This window comes from Manduca sexta, chromosome 22 (assembly GCF_014839805.1).
Source record: "Manduca sexta isolate Smith_Timp_Sample1 chromosome 22, JHU_Msex_v1.0, whole genome shotgun sequence".
NCBI lineage: Eukaryota > Metazoa > Arthropoda > Insecta > Lepidoptera > Sphingidae > Manduca > Manduca sexta.
The window spans coordinates 11,365,928-11,386,530 of record NC_051136.1 but is presented as its reverse complement, the minus strand read 5'-3'; the positions used below and the strand labels follow the sequence as shown (position 1 = coordinate 11,386,530).

Sequence of the window (20,603 nt, the reverse complement as noted above, 5' to 3'; positions counted from 1 at the left end):
GGGATGTAAAAATCAAACAAGCATTACATTTCAATGGTTTATTTGAAACTTTTTACATTTTTTATAACTTTTTACAACGTTCATGTATCATAATAAAATATTTTCCATATAACGCACAACACTGAACCATTTGCAGTCTCGACGTTTCAAAATATTATAGTTTTATTGGAGCACACTACAAATGCACTATTATAAAGTTACTCGCAACTTACCACTGCCGCCGATGAATAGCTGCTTCGGGACCAGCACCAACTAAAATTGCAGGATTATTATTTCAACGACACAATTAATTATACACAACATACACAGAAAACATTACTACAAAAGATATTTACATAAACGACAAAAAATTATACAAATATGATAAATGTACAAAAAAGCCGACACATTTATCTCTTTAGGCCGGAATCGTATGGTAGTATCGAACAATTTGTATTAACTATTATATAGCTCAATTCAATATTCAGTAGACAAGCATTAAAGTTAGTTTTTATATGAAAAAATATATATCCTGACCCCTTAAAATGTCCCAAAAAAGCGCGACTCGTTAACTCAATGTCGTTTAATTTTGACGTTTGTGATTGGTCGAGAGACTGATACGTCAGTCACGTGTTAGTCTTTCCACCAATCACAATACAACGACACGGAGTGTTATTTTTTTTTCCACATTCATTATTATTTTTTTGTTGTAACCATTACATACTGTCAATGCAATTACTAGCCGCCATTCTCAATTCGTTTCTTCAATGGAACGGGTGTTATTACGTATATCAAACTTTAGCCAATGTCGATATTTAGTTTGTAAATAGTGCGTGACGTTGTAAAGACCATATTTACCATTTTTTTTATATCTACATTGAAATAATATTCATAACGGATAAACTATAAACATGAATTAATTTTCAAATCATGTACATTTTTAATTTTAATATAAAAATAAAGTGTATAATGCAAATCTAAAATAATAATGGTAAATAAAAGAAGATAGGTATGAAAGAATTACAGGTATACTTTACACGTGACTGCAGTTTCCGTTTAGCCGTCGTAAGGGGGATAGGGGAAGGGGAATGAATCTTCATGTATGTATGTACGATTACTTGCGTGTGTATTGCAGTGTGTTTGTGTACGAGTGTGAGTGCGTGTAGCGTCATTGTGTGATAATGTTTGTGTGAAGGTATTTGCAGTCGGTGTCCTTGCACTCGCCGCCGACCTCGAAAGGGCAGAGGATCGCGTTGGGATCCGCTCGCCAGCTGTAAACATTTTCACACGCATTACTAACTCGCCCTACAATGTACGTGGACCGTTTCAATGCATACTTACATCGCAGTGCTGCACGGCGATGGGTACGCATACGGCCAGCCATATCTCATATATACTTATGGTAATTGTAACATGCACAATGGCATGTTTTTCTATGGATGCACCTAATGAACAATCAAAGCTATGAAATAGCGCGAATGAGACCACCATCACAAGCATTACACCAACTGCTGGGTATTTCAGAGTTTATTGTTAGAATGATTTTAGCGAGCGGATAATGATAGAGCTGATGATCGCATTGCACTACAAGGATTAGTCAGTCATTCTCAAGATATCTTATGAAATGCAACTTACCTCGATGACTCTAAAGATTGAAGTGGAGATTTATAGTCGTCGAGACTTTTCCGCCTTTTGGTAGAATGATCGCATAATGGAAAATTTGGGTATCCTCCACCTTTCTCCACTACTGGATGACTGACTTCGTTCCTTATATCATTCTGTGTGTGTATGTGTTCAACTATAACTGGTTCTGTTTCTACGTGACTTCTTTTTAAATCAATATGTCTTTCCTTATCTGGACTTTTTGGCAACTTCACAATTTTTTTATTACTAGCCACATCAACTTGGATGGATATTCTAGGACTTGGAACATGGATGTCATCTTTAACTTCAGCTGTAGCTATTTTTACTAGTCGAGTCGCATGTTGATTCTTATGATCTTCTTTGTGAGGATCATTTTCTTTTTGCAATTTCATAGGAGGAACTATTTTTTTATTAATTTTATTCAAAGATGTGAAATGAATATTTCCTTGGGAATGTTTTGTTATTGTGTTACTGAAAGACAAATAATTTGAAAGCAAGAATACATACTCATAAATCCGTAACTAACATATAATAAAACTAAACCAAAAGTAAATTGTGGTTCCATAAAATGTCAAAAAGTACCTTCTAAGTAGTGTCTGATGCTGCAATCTTATTTTGTTCAAACCATTTTGGACAAATTTCTGCTGTTTTTTATTTAATGTAATGGCAGTTGCGATGTTACGCAGCTCTGTGGCAACAATTTTGTATTTTTGTGATAACTTAGTCGCTTCTTCCTTTAATTTTAACATTTTAGCCGACTCTTCTGCGATTTTTTTCCTAAAAATAAAGAAAAAATAATTCAATTATTTTTTTTCATTGACCATGCTCCTTAGATCAAAAGAAATGTTTGTTACCTTGACATAGCAATCTGTTCTTCTAATACATCAGCAGGTACTGTTTTTTGTGACTCCAACGAAATATTCCTTGGCTTCAGTGTGTCTTTAGGAGGGACTGATTTGTGTATGTGAATAATAACCTGTCGAGTTTGCTTTATCTTTTCCAACTCGGCCATTCTCCTCACCAAATTTTTATATTCAATCTGTTCAGGCTTTGGTAGATGCTTTACAGCCTAAAATATTTGGATTAAAATTGAACATAACGTTCCATTTATTTTTAAACTAATTATAATGAAAACTTTACAGACCTTAGCAACATATTTTTCAGTTTTCTTTGGGGCTGTGTTTTCTTGTATAACATCTGGGAGACTAGATTTCTCCACTTGCATACGAGTTGTTTTAAGAAAGCTATCTAATTTTTGTTGGAAATCTAAATTTTCTGATAATTTCATGTGCATTTTGGTTAAATTTTTTGTAGCCTCATGTTCACCTTCCGAATCTGATTCACCAAGCTTAATTATAAACCTTTTTTCTTCAGGTACTTTTTTTATAACACGATTAATTATTGGTGCAGTTTTTTCTGGAGTGAAATTTGGAATAGCATCTAGTATAGAGGAATTGACAAGATTAGGTAGATTTTTACTAAGTGATGTAAGTAATTTCGCTCGTAATAAGTCTTCGTCCTCATCAAAATCGTCTTCTTTGGGTAAGTTAATTTTTGGATTATCTTTAATGTTGTTTTCGTTGTTTTCCTGATTAGAATTTTGTTCAATATCACTATTTTTAATACCATTTTTTTCAGTCTCTTTATTCTTGTCATCTCCGTCTGAACCAATATCCATATCAACGGATTCAATATCAGTATTATTATCAGAATTAATTTTACTTGGAAACATATGTTGTTCATTTAAAAAATCATCCTGTAGATTGGACTGTGAAAGCTTTTTCTGCAATCTTTTTTTTTGTTTCATTTCAATAGCTTTCTTAAGCAGTGCTGACTTTAAACAAATTAACCTCAGCTCTGCTGTATCACTGTCTTCATCTTCTGATAATGTTTTATTTTCAGTTTCAATCGCTGTTTTAGCTTTTAAAGGTTTAGTTTGTAGAGCATTTTGTCTGAGTAGTTCCAAGTCATCATCAGAATCTTTTTCTGAAGTACTATTTCGTTTTCCGAGAGTTTTTTTAGTAACTGTATTACTTGCATTTATATTTTCATCTTCCAGCTTTTCATCAATTCCTTGATTATTTGAACAAACTATAGAATTAAAACAATCTTTATTATGAGCTATCTTATCGTCATCACTACATAGGTCTATTAATTCGCAGTTGTTGGATATGCTTTCAATATTTTTATCACATAATTTATCTTTAACTTCTGCAGGAACTAAGAACTCTTCATCATTTTTAGATGAAACTGGAGACAAAATTGAATCAATAACATTATTGTTTTCTTGAATAACATTATTTTCTGTTTCAGCCTCTTTTTTCTGTGTAATGGCACTTTTTTCATGTATAGAGTCTTGTGTTGAACCAAGCATGGTTTTTAATCTAGCACTTAAAGATGTTTTATCGACTTTCTCTTTATTCACAATAACTGCATTTGCCAGTTTTCTTCTTTTATTCCTGTACTCACTACCAGTCTCATCACTGGAATCAGATGAATCTGCAATCTTCTTTCTGTTCCTATGAGTTTTCTTTTTCCCATCTTTGATTATGTTATGTCCTTTTGCAAGAGCTCTTGCAACATGATCTTTTTTCCGCCTTTGCTTATGATGTGTTTTGACATGTTTGTAAGATTTAGTAACACTATAGGATAAATTGTAATTTTCTTCCAATTCTGTTGCAGAAATTTCCGACAGATCTGGCAGGAATGCATTTGCTTTCTTTTGCTTGGTACCTAAAATATGAATAAATTGCAAAATACCTACCATCATGAGAGAAATCTATACAATTAAAATAAACATCTAAATGCCTCTAAAATTTACTGAGTAAAATAGAATGGACCATAAATTATTTAATGCAATACTTTTAAAAGGGATTTATTACTGGCACAGTAACTAATGGTAAATTTGTTCTATGGATGAACACAATTCATTTTGAAGACAACATAATCAAAATAATAATTGTAAGGATTTTGAAATAGCGCTTTTGTGAATTATAGTATAAAAACAAACATGTCATACACATTTTTGATAGTAAAGAAAAGGAATATGAACATGAATACTAGCAAAAAGAGACATGGTAAAAATTTGAATCCAGTCATTTAAGAAACAACTATATTAAACACTTAACAAATGATAGTTCTTCTAAAATATTTTAGTAGTAGTTATTTAAACTGTAATAATGTTAACATAAATTTTCATAACATCATAGCACATAATAAATGAATTGTAACAGTTGATTCTAAATGTATAATTAAAATTGCCTCCAATCATTTTTTCACTTAATCTCCAGAAACATATAGAGCTAACAATATGTATTACCAGGTGTAATATAGGAATCCTCTGAGAATGGGTAGTCCAATGGTAAAATGGACATGACCTCTCAAATAGTTTTCATGGATAAGCCAATGAAGTACATAAATAGCATCCTATTCCCATAATTTTCCTCCATAGTAAATAATTAATTATTTTTGTGTTCTTTACATGTTAAAATGACTTTAGCGGCATTATAAATTTCCTGTTATGTTTCCACGAATATATCTGACTCATTATGAGAAGTCAAATAATTCCAAAGACTATAACTTACTATTATCCATTAACATAATGCGCAAGGGCTTAGCTATCATAGTAGCATAGGTCTGGCCAGTGCAGTGCACTAAGACTCATGCGAACCTTGAGTGGACTATTTATTAGCTTCCACCTGGACCCTCACATTGGTTAAGGAAGCAGAATACACAGTAGTGTGAGTAACACTACCGGAAGACTGATAATTTTTACCAACAATACTTATTTTATTGGTATGTAACCATCATGTGCTCATGTGAATCAAACATGGTTTTTATCATTATGCCATTACAGAGGTTTGTATACCTATTTATTTATATAGATAAGTATTACCAACCATATTCATTGTATTAACTGTGGAGCAATATCAGCAATACATTATAAAGTTTTTATCATTAGGTTTTGCATTGCCCAAATTGTGTTAAAAAGAAAAGTCTTAGTCTGATGTAAACACCAGAGATGCCAGGGGCACATTTTTTTGCATCTGGATCATCGGTTACCTAGCTAGGCCAATACTCATGCCACCTTCCACCTCAATTAGAAATTATTTGCCCATTGATGAGGTATTTCACCATTAAAAGAATTTCATAGATTCAAAAGCAGTATGAAATTAATAATTACAAGCAAGTGGAACTGAGTATTGAAGTTTTCCTACATTCTTATAAAATTGTATTGAGGCAGGTAAAGAACGAAACCAATGATAAAAAATGTTATCAGTTTTAAAGACATTAAATGTACCAAGTATCACATTGTATATTATATACATTTGTGTGGGTGTAGATAAGTGTATGCGCATTTAGATATTATATAATATGTTATAAATTATAATATGCAATTTAATATGAGGTATCATAGGTGATAACATAAGTATGTAATGCATCAAGTGATTTAAGAACCTACATAGACAAAATTAGGCATATATGTAGGTATATCAATTGTCAACTAAATTATAACTACATTAACTATCTGATGAAACCTTATGCAAGTTAAATAAGGTAATAGTAGTGATATAACATTAACTACAAACTAATAAATCAAAATTGTATTTAGTGTCTAATGTAATAGTAATTTTACCTGGTTCCAGTGACCGTTTCGCCTTTTTTCGCTCAAGGACATTGTTATAATTCTCTAGCACTTGTAACCTTTGACGTAGCAAAAACTCTTCTTCCGAAGATATATCTGAAAGGTAATCTAAATCGTCCACTATTTCTCCTTCTTCCATCTCTGAATCAACATTCCGCGGATCGTCTACGCGGGTCATCCGGGCCATCTTGACAACGATAATCGCTCACAATGAAATAGAAAGTCCGATTTGTCTTTATCTGAAATATACACACTTACTTGCGTGACTATTATAATTTACGCCAACAAATAATACTAAAGACTTACATTAGCTTATTCATTATACTGTATTCATACAATAATAATTAGTTTATAAAAATCCTAAAATCAAAAATACTCATCACAATTTTCTTGGACTGAAAGAACGATTAAATATGAATGGAAGATTGAAAAATTGACAGATATCACCTATCAATCAGACAGGCTACAATCTATAGGTACCATAGACATTTTTTTTTATTTTTTTTTTGTCAATAAGAATGGCGTCCACTATACGCAATATTAAATCCGCCTACTATATAATGTTTTGTATACGGAGAATTCTATGAATAGTGATCCACAGGAAAATCCGTGATAGACTGTGTTATTACCTAATGGCAACAAACTATTTTACTTTCCTACGCCTATTAACGATTTTTGAACTCAAAGTGATTTCTTTCCTTACTTGTATTTAGTATTTTTTATTTATTTGTTGAAAGTGGTTACCCGACAATGTCCCTTCCCAATAAAAACATTATTTGCATTTAGTTACCTCAAAGAAAAAATAATCAAAATAAAATACGTGGAAATTCCCAAGCATAAGGACGCTGGTGAAAAAATGTATGGCGGCCTTGTGTAACTTTATTTTTAAAAAAACAATCATGATAAAGAGTTGGCGACACTGAAGATTGGTTTGTCATTTTATATTTACGTTCTGATCGCCGCCCCTTGGCCGCCCCCTTTCTGATTTCTGATACAATACCAAACAAAACATGTGTTTTTAAGACATAAATAATTTAAGAGCAAACACAAGATGTATCAGGATAATGAAGACGATTATAAATTTGCCGCATGCACGTATTTTGCTAAAAATCACCCGGGTGAAACTTGTGGGAGTAATGGTCTGCCTCTCACTCCAAGTTCAATCACCATATTGGGGCTAGCACAGCGATTATTGACAATTGAACATCCCAACTTATGCACATATCTAGATATTATACGAGGAAAACATGGTAATAAATCCTAGTACATAATATACTCGTTAGTTTGTATACATTCACCTCACTAGTATTGCAGAGTTATTACATTAAATTTATAGTATTTACTCTAGCGGTCATACGCAGTTGTTACCGACTACGATAGCTTATATCAAAGATATATTATAAGGAAATATAAAATATTCCATGTTTTAAAAAATATATACAAAATTTCCAGAAAGAATCATAGTGGTAGCAGAGGTAGTCGGAAAATCACTATCAGATTTTAAATCAAAGTTTACAATAAACGAGGTTGTAAACATAGCCCATCAAGTTGCAGATGCTCTGAAATTCTTGCATGAACAAGGTATCACCCATCGGACTCTCAGTGATGATAACATATTGGTGGATGGAGAGGGAAGGGTGAAGTTGTTCAACTATGGGTTATATTACATGACTGGGGGAGGGAATGAGGTGTCATTTCCATTGGGGTGAGTTTTTTTCATTACTGAAGAACACTACTAGCAATTTTATTGTTAATTTTATCATTGCATTAAATATAACAATGTTTTACAGCCAATAATACTATTCATATTCAAATCTCAGAGCTATATGCAAAATTTTTCACAATCTTTTTTGTGACTTGGTCAGTTTTTTCTGTATAAACAATATGCAAATTAAAACAAAATGTATTATGTGTAAAATTCTTAAAAATAAATACTTTATATATTTATACTTGTTATTAGTTTACCAAAATATTTAAGTCCGGAAACAATATTAAATGGTGGAGGTCCAGCTGCAGATGTGTGGACATTTGGGATTATCCTGCTGGAGTTGTGTATCGGTAAACTCTGGCAGAACCTCAAACCTGGACCAATATTGAGAAGGATTCTCACCTTAGTTCATGCAAATAACCCAGCTGAGAGAATGGCCAGAGAACATGACTGCTATGATGCATATAAAGTAGGTAATTAATTAAGCAACCTTAATTTGACTTTCATATGTTTAAAATTATGAAGCATGTGACTTTTATATGCCATCAGGGCATCTGTAATATAGTATTACATTCTGTGAAGTACAAAATAAAAACTATGTTAATGGTTTTAGAAATTGTAGGTATGTATTAATTGATTGTTGTGTACATCAGTGATTACTGTATGTATTGATGGCCCAGCTTATATGTATAAGATAATATTATTTAATATGTTACAACATACATTGTATCTACATAAAAAAAATATGATAAACTAAACAATTTGCAGCAATTACCAGAAAATCTCAGATTAGTTATAGAAAAATGTCTAAAGATATATCCAAGAGAAAGAGCAACATTCTCTGAAATAGTTGATGATTTATCCCAAATCAATACTAGTGAGATGGCTGAAGTGAAGCAGCCTCGCGGGCTGATGGGTTGCAAGCTTCAGTACCTGTACCATTGGTGGCAGTTAGCTGGTGGGGACATCCAAGCAGAGTTGAAGAAGAATGGATTGATAAAAAACAGTCCACCGATATTGTCCATGCCCATGTAAGTATTGTTTATGTACTGGAAATAATTATATTTATATCTAATGAATGATAGTGGGCACTTAATTCTAATACAACAAAAAGAAATGTCTATTAATATCAGGGACACTTCATTCAACAACAGCAATGGACTCGTTGTTTGACATATGGCTGGATGTTTGTGTTTTCTTTTTATATATTAATATTTATCCAAATTACATAAAATAAGTAACTTTAATAGACCTATCCGCATTGTAGTGTGCCTGTATCGCAGACATAATTTTAAATTTAATATATTTCAATATATCATAAATAAAAAAATATGGTATAAAGTACAATTGTATAATTTTTAACAAATATTAAATTTGTTATAAATGTAATTCCTACCAATTTTTTTAAGTCAGAATCTTCTAATTAACATACAATTATTGTTTATTTCCAAGAGCAATACTTCTCGATGGCTGTACGATAGGTGGCAAAACGGGAGCCTTATTTGACTGTCGAATAGCAAAGTACAGTTTGGGCTTGCTTAAGTCTCGACTAAGTCACATATCAGCTCATGACTACTATCCCTTAATGCATGAGAGAAGAAAACAATATGATGCTGTCTCATTGCCTAAGATTATAAGGGAGAGAGATACTGAATACCAGTTCTATAGGCTACTGTGGTTCCAGAGATTGTTGCATGTAAGTGTTGATTTTGTAGTATATGAAGATATTCTGTTAATTTTTATCACTGAACAAGCTTGAAGAATAATTACATATAATTGCATAGAGTTACTTGTCAAATTGATCATGATTAGCATTAATCTTCATAGGTTATTAGATTTATTTTTGGTCCTTACTTTTATCAAATATTTACGCCATATAACCTCTAGCACACAAATTATTATAATCTAGTAAAAAATTAACATGTTATAAGCTCTTGAATTTCGCTACAAGGGGTAAGTGTCAAGAAATAAGAAAAGTCACGCAATACGCGCACGTGACGTCACCGGGAATTATAATGTGTGCAAAGAATGAGATGGAATGATAATGCCACAACGCACCCACTCCTGCACATTGTATTTTTTTATAATGTAAATGCTGCCCCATTTATTTAACAATTTTAATGCAATTTTCGCATTTGTACTATTGTTTGTTACTACTATGCAGTCTATATAAGACATTGAATTACTAAAACCGTATATTTCAATAGGATGTAACAGACTTAACTTAAAACTAAACTTACCACCCATGAATCAACTAAGTAAATAGAAATTATAATATACTGTACTTTGTAGGGATATCCCTACACAGCGCCGTACATCCGGGCAGAGGCGGAGATCGATATCCCGCCGCTGGTGCGTGGCGATGTGTGGGCGGCCCTGCTCGGTGTTGTGGGCGACATTGAAGAGCAGTACGAGCGGATCGATAAAGAAACACCCACGCCCACTGATAGACAGGTAGAAATATATATATTTTTTTAAACGGCCGATAATGTCACCTCACTGCTGCCGATTCTTTTTTATACGGCCACAACAAAGTGACTCTACCTAATGTAAGTGGCGTTCGATCCAGATCGACTTACAACCGTTTTATTAAACGATTCCAATCTCAACCTTCAATCCGATTCCAAAGATGAACCAATCCAAAAACTTATTTGTAAGCATGTCAAAAAAACTTTGTTCTGATTGGTCAAGATAGTTCGAAAAAAATGATTGAGGGCGTATATTGAAAATTGCGGTTAGTGTTGACCGACGAGAGACGATTCTGTAGACTCATTTATGCCAATTTGGATGAACAGATTTTTTTTATGTGCGTAGTTGTATATAAAACCTTTTATCCCCGAAGGTGTAGACAGGGGCGCAGCTGGTGTAAAATTTAAATGTAACTTTCCACCGTCCGTATTCCGTCCCATGATGTTACAGAGGCGAGCCTATCGCAATGTCGGGCACAAATTCCGGGCTGAAAATAGAAAATGCATATATCACTGCCCGACCGGGGATCGAACACGAGACCTCAGTACTGCAGTCTGTAATTAATATCATGATAAATTAAAAATATATATCATTGCAGTGTGACTATATTAATTTATTACTGTAATTGCAGGAAGTATTGTAAATATTTGTTTTTCTGGCAGATAGACGTAGATATTCCCCGATGTCATCAGTATTGTTGGTTGCTATGCGGTTCGGCGGGTCACCGTACGCTGAAGAGGCTACTCAAGGCATGGCTACTCATGAACCCGCAGTATGTGTACTGGCAAGGCTTGGACTCTCTCACCGCTCCGTTTCTCTACCTCAATTTTTGTAATGAGGGTAAGAGATATGATACATTTTTTAGTGTTAAGAAATTATTAATATGATATATTCATTAGACTAAAAAATATTATCTCATTTTCCATTGATGTATTTGCACTCTTCTGTATTTTATTTTTCGATATTGTTTGTGGTTGTAATATAATTATGTTTGGTGTATTTCTTCAAGTTAGCAAAACAGCCGTCAAAGACAAATAACATTTTTAAAGAAACCAAGTATAAGCACATGGATCGACTTCATGGCATTTGAACAAAACACACATCACGCATTTATCCCCATAGGGATATGCATAGGCGTAATCAGGGCATCCACTTTTCACAAAGTGTGTTCCGTCCCATGCTGTGATACGGAGCGAGCTTATCGCCATATCGGGCACAAATTCCAGGCTCCGGGCTGATACTGAGCAGAAATACCCAAATATCACTTTACCCGACCCGGGAATACAACCCAGGACCTCAGAGTACTGCTGTATCGCTCATGCAGTACAACTACGTCGTCGAGACAGGCTTTTGAACAATGGTTTCAAAACCTTTTACGTTTTGTATTGTGCAAGTAAATCATAAATATATAAAGACTATATTATATATATTATATTGCATGCATGCATAATATATAAGCAAAATATATTACTTATTTCACTTGTCTTGTTTCAGCTCGTGCATTCGCCTGTCTATCAGCATTCGTGCCGAAATTCCTTCACAACTTTTTCCTTAAAGACAACAGCATGGTAATCAAGGAGTACTTGGCTAAGTTCTGGCAGATGACAGCCTTCCACGAACCGGAGCTGGCGTCTCACCTCCACGAGATAAACTTTGTGCCAGAGTTGTTTGCTATACCCTGGTTTCTGACCATGTTTTCGCGTAAGCAATTTTGATTATTGTTTTAATTTACTCAAGGTAGATAATTGTTTTATGTATAAGGTTGTTTAATTAAGTTTTCATTGGATATTTGGTGATAGAAGAATTTGATATTTATTGCAATTTTAAGAAAAGTACAAGCATTATCATTTTTTTTTAAATCATTTTCCAAGTGAATTGTTCATTGTTTTTACATTTGGTATTTAAAACCGCATTATTAGTAGTATAGATATAAACGGGTATATTTAGACGTAAAAAAAGTTTCATAACATGTTAATTATTATGTGAAACCAAAATAGATCCCTAAATTCGTAAATTCTTAGAAGGATTAACAAACTTTTTCTACATAAACTTAATATTTTTTCAGACGTTTTCCCCCTTCACAAAATAGTGCACCTTTGGGACGCTTTATTAGTAGAAGGGCCATCACTACCCTTGTTCATGGGAGTTGGAATACTCAGACAACTACGCGACACTCTGCTAGAGTCGGGCTTCAACGAATGTATATTACTATTCTCAGATTTACCTGAGATTGATATTGGAGAGTGTGTTAAGGTAAGCATTATTTTGTTTGGCCAGCATTCAATATATCGGTCAAAATCGTATTTTGATCCTTGGCAAGCGAAATTCCATGTAGGTAATTCCAATTATTCAACACAATTGTAATCTTATAAATAACTTATATCTGACAGTTGAACAATTAAGGGCCAGTTTCACAAATTCCAAATAAATTTTGAACCATTACGGTATAAAACAGGCAATGTAGATAGCACTGCTTTTATTACCATTTATTGGGTTGCATACCTTAGAGTATGACTTTTGTATTTGGTCGGTTTATTCATTTATGTGACAAGTAGCACATACTCAGCAGTTGTGAAACAGACCCTCATGTCTATTTATAGCACTTGTAACATCTAAATTATGAATTTTTCATCGCATTTTCTTAAGTCTGAATATTCTATGTCAAGTAATGTTACAGGAATCAATAGACATGTGCCGCAGTTCCCCAAGAAGCATAAGTTATAGAAGGTTCACTAATGAAGCACGGACCAAAGAACCTATGGTAAGAAAAAATAACGCACCCTTAGAACTAAGATGACCTAACTCAACAAAAGACGATTTGTGGGAAATGAAAAAAAAAGATTAGATAATAATATGGATGGTAGTGAATTGGGCGGTCGTCGAAATTGAGAATCTCTGTTTCTTTTCTATAATTTTGTCTTTTTCTCGTAACCCTATAGGGTTATAGAGGATGCTTTGGAAAGTCATTTTTTTTAAACTAGCTGCCCGACAGATTTTGTCCCGTCTTAACTATGAATTTGCAGCGTGCATTCTGTCAATCGCTGACAATTCTTTCAAACAATTGACAGTTATATAAAATTAATATTTTTGCTAAGTTTTCTTAAATTTTCTCATTTTCCGCGCAATTTTTTTATTTTTTCTTTCATAAGAACCTCCTGACAATAACAAGCACAACAAAAAAAAAATAGTGAAATCGTTACAGCCGTTCACGCGTGATGGCGTGACCAAGGGAAATAAAGGTTCATTATGTGTATATATACATATAGATTGGATATATATTATAAATTTTGATTTAGGTCACTTTAGTTCTAAGGATGCGATAATATTAAAAAAAAAAACTTATATAAGAATAAAATTTTAATAATAGTATTTTTTTAGGATATGGTGGAGATACCGATGGAAATGTTATTTGCAGAGATCTGTCCCCGGATAAGTTTGTCGGATTTCTTCTCTTTAATATGTCAAGACAAAAGCTGTGTTATTGACATAAGGTCTAATTTACTGTAAGTAATATACATGGTGCTCTACATTCTTGTGTATTCTAATTTCATTAAAAATCTTGATATTACTAGCTAGGTTAGAAGTTTTTGGATCCTTTTTCAGCAAACTTTTGCTCGCGTCTTGCCTCGCCTGCACAAATAGTACGCTTTACTTTTTATTAAAAATCTCATAAACATTTTTATAAATCTAGCCTAGCCTAGGTGAATAAAAAACCTGCTTAGTAAACGCCACTTTTGCTTTTTCGTTTTAATATTAGCATTGTCAGTACAAAAATTTAGTTACATATTTTACTGCGAAATGGCGAGGTTTTTTATTTCCTTAGTCAGGCTATAATAATAGTTTGACACTAACTAACATCACAGTCAATTGTATTCAGAAAACCAAGATTTGAATTACTATAAGTAAACACAACATCATCGATCGATAGATTTTTAACCATAATCGATTATTCGAAATCGATTAGGGTTAAAAAAAAATGTTATATTTTAGATACGAAAAAAGTTGCATCGAAGGCTCTATAAACGTGCCGTACAGCGGCGTCCATCTCGGCCAGCATGAGCTGCGTGCGTTGGGCCTCAACCCACAACGCGTTTTGAAAGAAGCGATGAAGGTCAAGAAGACCATAGTTGTCGCGTCTGCTGAAGACGAAACTGCGCAACTGGTTAGTATAGCAGAACTACATAATACAATGTTGATATTTGTGATCGTCTAAAGCTGGTGCAACTATCGATTATGTACCGTAGTACATAATCGATAGTTGCAGTTTACTAGATTTGGCGTTCCGACCATTCACTGTGTTCAACTGAAGTGAACTGCAATCCATACAAACTGACCAGTATGGTCAATATTGACAGCTTGTGATTGTGTACTGAGTGGCGCTCATAATAGAACTCGAGTGTAAGTTTAAATCTGGATTTGAATAAAAAATATTAGTGAAATAAGTAGAATTATTTGTTGTTCAAGTGAATAAATAGGTTATAACAGTGACGTTTTGGTTGCCATTTTAGTTCAAATTTTGAACAAATAGTTTATATGGATGTTCGTGTATATAGAATATACGGCAATGGATACAACATATTCATGTGTTACGTGTGTAGTGCCTATGCAAAACTACATCAGTCATCATGAAAACCCAATGCTCACGCATTAACACATAAAAAAAAATAACGTATTGTTTTGTTTCCAATTTGCATCTTTCCTCGTATATGTTACAGTTAAAACCCGTTCTCAGTAACAACGCGTTTTCCCTAGTTAAAGCTAGTTTTCACTAAATGCCTTTGTTGAAACTAGAATTAACTGCAGCAAAAATCACTCACAGTAAAAACTAGACAAAACACGTTTTGTTGAAAGTTTCAGTTTATACTGTTCCAAACTAAGTCAAAGTTCTATTGTTATTTGTCAATGTACTATTTTATACAAACTTAAACCTAAACCTTCCTCTGAAATTCTAGTTTTAACAAAAGCATTTAGTGAAAACGCGTTGTAACTGAGAACGTGTTTTAACTGTAAGATATACATGTCCATTTATATTTTTTCAGGCAAGGTAATTTTTTTTTTTTTTTTTTTTTTTTCTTTTTGCTCGGTAAAATGAATGTCGATTATAGGGAGGTGATCACCCTCGACAGTCGATACCATTATACCGGCCTGTTGGAACCGGACATACATAGGCTGATCCCGAAATGGGACTCACTTACGTGGGCCACTATGGTTGTGTTTAGCACCGTTTTATCCGGGTGGATATAAAATATATCCTACCTCAAACAAAACTAAGTCAAACACGGTACATACCGAAAAATTGCTGTGTATACAAATGTTTAGTTTATGAAATCGTATTCAATGACTTGTGTTTTCCAACGATATTATAAATGCTTTCTATAATCATTAATCATTTAAAAGACATCTGCTATTTCTTATCAAATATCTTCAATCATGTCCGACGATTATGTAAACGCCTCTCGCATTCCTCAGCCAATGCTAATTTGTTTGACGGCAAGTTATATACATAAATGCATAATTAATTATTTGTATAAGGATTACTCGATGCAGTAGTAATAATGTCAGCCCTGTATTATATACTGTCCCACTGTTGAGCACGGGCCTCCTGTGCTACTGAGAGAGATAAGGCCTTATTAGTTCACCACGCCCGCCCAGTGCGGATTTGTCGACTTCACACACCCTCGAAATTCCTATAGAGAATTCCTCAGGCATACAGATTTCCCCACGATGTTTTCCTTCACTGAAGCAAGAGATAATTCACAAAGAAAACACACATCATTTTAGAAAAGTCAGAGGTGTGTGCCCTTGGGATTTGAACCTGCGGACATTCGTCTCGGCAGTCCGTTCCACAACCAACTAGGCTACCGTTGCTTTTTTAATGCCTTTATCCCCGCAAGTTAGTAGTTTGGGAGCCAGAGAACGTAAACTTTGAATATTTTAAGTTATTTTTAAATGTTTTTTGCATAGTATTCAGAATAAATTAATTTATTCTTTATTTATTTTATTATACTTTATTTTTAGTTTCAAATAATTTATGTATCGTTTTATCGACTTACACAACTTGACTATTCTATAATAATTCAAAATCATGTTTTTTGTATATATTTTTGATATAAGCATGGATCTATCGCGTGCCGTTTTAAAGCAATGACTTGTTTTATATAAAGACTAAAATGTGTCAGTTATTAACATAATGTATATGTAACTCAAAAGTCAGATATGGATGTACTAAGATCGAATTGCCGAGGCATGCATACATATCCGCCCGGATAGCGTCCACCGTACACAAGGTGTCAAAACCCGCCATAGTGACCCACGTAATTGTGTCGCGTTCCGAGATCAGCCTGTGTATATTCGGTTCAATCATGCCGACATAATAGGGATCCAGCTTATGTTTGATTTTGTTCATTATTCTATATGTAATGTTTAATAATACGTAAAAGAAGCACTCCTGCAAAACTGTATAAAAATTGGTTAAAAAATGAGCTAGTAATTCATATTTCAAATATTGTAACGTGCAGTACGGGGCGCGTTGTGGGGATATCGCTTCATCTCTTTCTTTCGCACGCGTCGTAATTCCCGATGACGTCAAATGTGGGTATTTCATCTCTTTTCTGTTTCTTGTTAATTACCCCTTCCGACGACATTCGAAAACTTATAACTTGTTGATTTTTTACCGTATTTTAATAATTCATTTTGTGTTATAATTTATATAACGTAAATATTTGATAAAAGTAAAGAACAAAAATGAATCCGGTACCCTATTGTATCGATGTTCTATCTGGACCCCACACCGCTTACCGTCAGGTGCAGAAGGCTCACTGCGCCCCAATAAAAAGAAGAACCGACACCTGTCTTTAAAGTCCATTTTGTCCTCAGTACTTCTGCTTTTAACATGATTACTATGTTTAAAATATTTCGATTTTCTTTATTCTTATCGCTGTGAAATGTTTAATGCGTTGCATTATTAATGGCCGTTGATAATTGTTAGTTTAAATACTTTTGTTTAACGATCGTTAATTTATGACGTAATATTCATTAAAGAATATGACGTCATAAATACCTAATAGTAATAATTAATAACGTATATCACAAAATACTCAGGGCAATTGGACGTAGATACGCAAATAGGAGAGTATGCCAAATTAGTTCTAGTGTATAAGGTCTATATTTTTACATTAGTAAAAACATCTTAGTAAAAATATGTTACTTTGAACTTTTTATTAATAAAATGTAAAATAGAATATCAATGAGCAAAAATACGGTTTAAACTTCAATTTTCATTATTTCAAAAATGTCATTTTGTGGGCTGGATCCTTTTTGCGTATCTACGTCCAATTGTCTTAATGTTGATCAAATATAAAATGGATTAAATATATCGCTGAAGAACAAAGTTTTATATCGGGATTAAATAAATACCTTATCAATATAAATTAGAGACGCATTATTTTGCAATACGATATATTGTATTTTTGACAATACAATTCACAAATCAATGCCATAAGAATTAAAGCGAAAAGAAGCATTATTTTAAATTAATGTTTTATCAAAACTTACAATTACAACGAGTCATGCATTAAGATGTAGTTGAAAAGTCTAATAAAATTTGTTTTATGTGTACACTATAATTATTATAAAATAAAGTCCCCTTTTCTGTCTGTCTGCATGTTATCGATTTTCTCAAAACCTACTAAGCAGATTTTTATGAAGTTTCATATGGAAATAGTTGACCCTGGGAAGGTAATACGCTACTTTCCATGCCGGGAAAAATATACAGCGGGGCTTTTATCCCGGAAAACTTCTTCACCCAGGTGTAGCCTGGAGCAAAAGCTAGTACTAAATAAAATGGTATTAAACTATCCTAAACTATACATTAGAGAGGCCTGTTACACAATTTCTGAGTAAATACTACCCGTGGATCGTATGTCGACTAAATACAAAAGTTAATGAAATCAATGCTCCCAAATCATCGATATACCAAATAATTGTATTAACAAGTACTATCTACTTTAGTAGTGTAATATATTAAATAAAATAAACTTGAAAATGTTATAACAGCCCCTAAATCAAACAGATATGAAAAAAATCTCTTATTGATTGTGTTTCTTTCAGTTCAGCGATTACCTGGTGAAATGCAGTGTTCCTCGGGTGTGCATCTTTCACGGGGGCATATCAGCGGTGCAGACACACTTGCCTTCATTGTTCACCACGCCAGCACCTCCCAACAAGAACGGCAACAAATAATATCATCTTAATGATTTCTTATGTTTACGGGAATGTTAGATATTAAAATTAAATTATTCTTCGGCAGCCTTCGTGGTATTCCCTGTGACCACGAAGGCTGCAGTCTTCGAAACGTCGGGAGTAAAATAAAATATTACTTATAACCGCAATAAAATCAGAAAAATAGTTTTATTTTAATATAATCTTAAACAGATTATAATATATTTATATTATCACCTATTTTATGCTTGGAATACATGTGTTATTAATACGCAGGTAGTGCCGAAGGGTTGGTATTTTACACAAGGTTACCCGATGCAAATAAAATGCCTTGGTTAACATATCGCGGCAAATTTAATAGAAAGTAAAAACGAAGACGAACGTAAATAAACTTAAAAGGGAAGCCGGTAGGAATCGGGTTGTATGGAGGCTTCGCCATGGAGGTATATAACATTTTTTTTGTTGAAAATATAACATTTTGTTGGTCAAATTGTATGCCTGATTGTCCATAATTTAGTATTTTCTTATCACGACTGAAAGTATATTTTGAATAGCATGTGTATTCCATGTTTATGTGTAAGTTATTAGTGAGATTAAATCTTTATTTGTTTTACGATGTTTTTATAACATTCCTAATATAAAAGTATGATTGTATGTAGAAATTTAATTTAATAAATATATTTGTACTGGAATTGTTTTTTTTTAATGTCAGTATACACTTTTATTTATGAATTCCGTGTTTAATAATATAATAATATGCGAGTGAAGCGGCGAGCAACACCTAGTGTAAAATGAAGTAATAAAGGTACATAAAACTAGATATTCCAACCGTATTTAATTTTGTAGGGAACATCTAACCCCCTTATTCATAGACGTTATAGCCCATTGAAATGTTACATGGGCTTTGCATTTTTTAGAGGACGCAATTTTATTTTTGCAACATGTGTGGGGGGTCAATAGAAGCTTAACCTCAAGTTTGTGGGGTCGCCACTCTTGTCCCCCGGCCGTCATCTTGGAAAAAAGGGTGAAAACACTTTTTTCGCAATATCGAGATATCCTCTAAAAATGCAATATTTGGTCCTTAAATTGTAACATTTCAATAGACATTTCTAAGGACGACACATTGTTGTGATAAAAACTCTGTTTCTCAGCATTGTTTATCTGACAGCGAATTAGATTCAAGTTTTATCTCAATATTAGCCAATCACCACGGCTCTATGTTTACGCACTGAGAAGGCTGCCATGCCATCAGCACTGAGAAACAGACTTGTTATCATAGCAAAGATAGAGCTGAGATACATAACGTCTATGAATAAGGGGGTAAGAGTGTAAGTCGAGTACTTTGAAATAATAGCTTAATAGCCGTAGAGAAGACAAACTGATTTACAAGTTATATAATGCGCATTTGACTGATAGTTTTAAGGTTACTTTCAAGTCTCTTACTTTAGTTAGGCCCTATAAAATGTGTCGTGGAACTTTTATTCTGTCTCTTTTACTCACAAGGGCAAAAACGCAGGTGAGCTAGTTTTGGTTAACGATTAATTGCTGTCCGTGATTCGTGCCCAGTTTTATTACATTTATAAAAACTCGTCAAAACAAGATGTTATTAGGGCAGAAATAACTGTTTCAAGAATATTTACAATTTAATAATACCCCAAAAGTGTCCAAGATATCCATAAATATGTTGGTTTACTATCTTTTTTAAATCTGTAGTTATATCATTAATAATCTAACAGAATGAGAATTTTCAAAATCCACTCAATAATAAATAAGTCATAAAGCTTTGAAACTTGGTGGAAGAAGTAATTGTTAAATAACAATACTAGCAAGCAAACTGTGACGTCACTAAATATCACCGACCATAATGCTACGTACGTGAGAAAGAGATAGCGCGATACCACACCCAATTATATAATAAATTTATATGCTTTACCAATT

The 20,603-nt window shown here is 33.3% G+C and overlaps 2 protein-coding genes across 6 annotated transcripts; one reads left to right on the top strand and one right to left on the bottom strand.

Moving 5' to 3' along the window:
* Window positions 1–23: 23 nt before the first annotated feature.
* On the bottom strand, window positions 24–6,760 carry LOC115442142 (putative leucine-rich repeat-containing protein DDB_G0290503). Of its 5 annotated transcripts, none has more exons than XR_003938517.2 (8): window positions 6,575–6,760; window positions 6,260–6,507; window positions 2,768–4,356; window positions 2,478–2,692; window positions 2,206–2,400; window positions 1,615–2,094; window positions 1,004–1,250; window positions 24–252 (listed from the first exon to the last, which is right to left on the bottom strand). XR_003938517.2 is itself a non-coding variant. In XM_030167118.2 (8 exons), exons 2-7 carry the CDS (start codon window positions 6,453–6,455, stop codon window positions 1,367–1,369), a joined length of 2,733 nt encoding a protein of 910 aa, XP_030022978.1. In that variant the 5' UTR covers window positions 6,456–6,507; window positions 6,575–6,760; the 3' UTR covers window positions 24–1,250; window positions 1,321–1,366. The 5 variants fall into 5 exon arrangements, 3 of the variants coding, with proteins under 3 accessions (XP_030022978.1, XP_037297136.1, XP_030022977.1); XR_003938518.2 differs by having other exon boundaries at window positions 1,017–1,250; XM_030167118.2 differs by adding an exon at window positions 1,321–1,424 and having other exon boundaries at window positions 24–1,250.
* A 419-nt stretch (window positions 6,761–7,179) lies between these two features.
* On the top strand, window positions 7,180–19,357 carry LOC115442141 (TBC domain-containing protein kinase-like protein). Its single transcript, XM_030167116.2, has 13 exons — window positions 7,180–7,518; window positions 7,721–7,973; window positions 8,229–8,445; window positions 8,745–9,007; window positions 9,429–9,672; window positions 10,269–10,430; window positions 11,108–11,285; window positions 11,940–12,146; window positions 12,511–12,698; window positions 13,123–13,206; window positions 13,824–13,948; window positions 14,436–14,607; window positions 18,555–19,357. The coding sequence occupies exons 1-13, from the start codon at window positions 7,320–7,322 to the stop codon at window positions 18,684–18,686; spliced, it is 2,424 nt and encodes an 807-aa protein (XP_030022976.1). The 5' UTR covers window positions 7,180–7,319; the 3' UTR covers window positions 18,687–19,357.
* The last annotated feature ends 1,246 nt before the right edge of the window (window positions 19,358–20,603 follow it).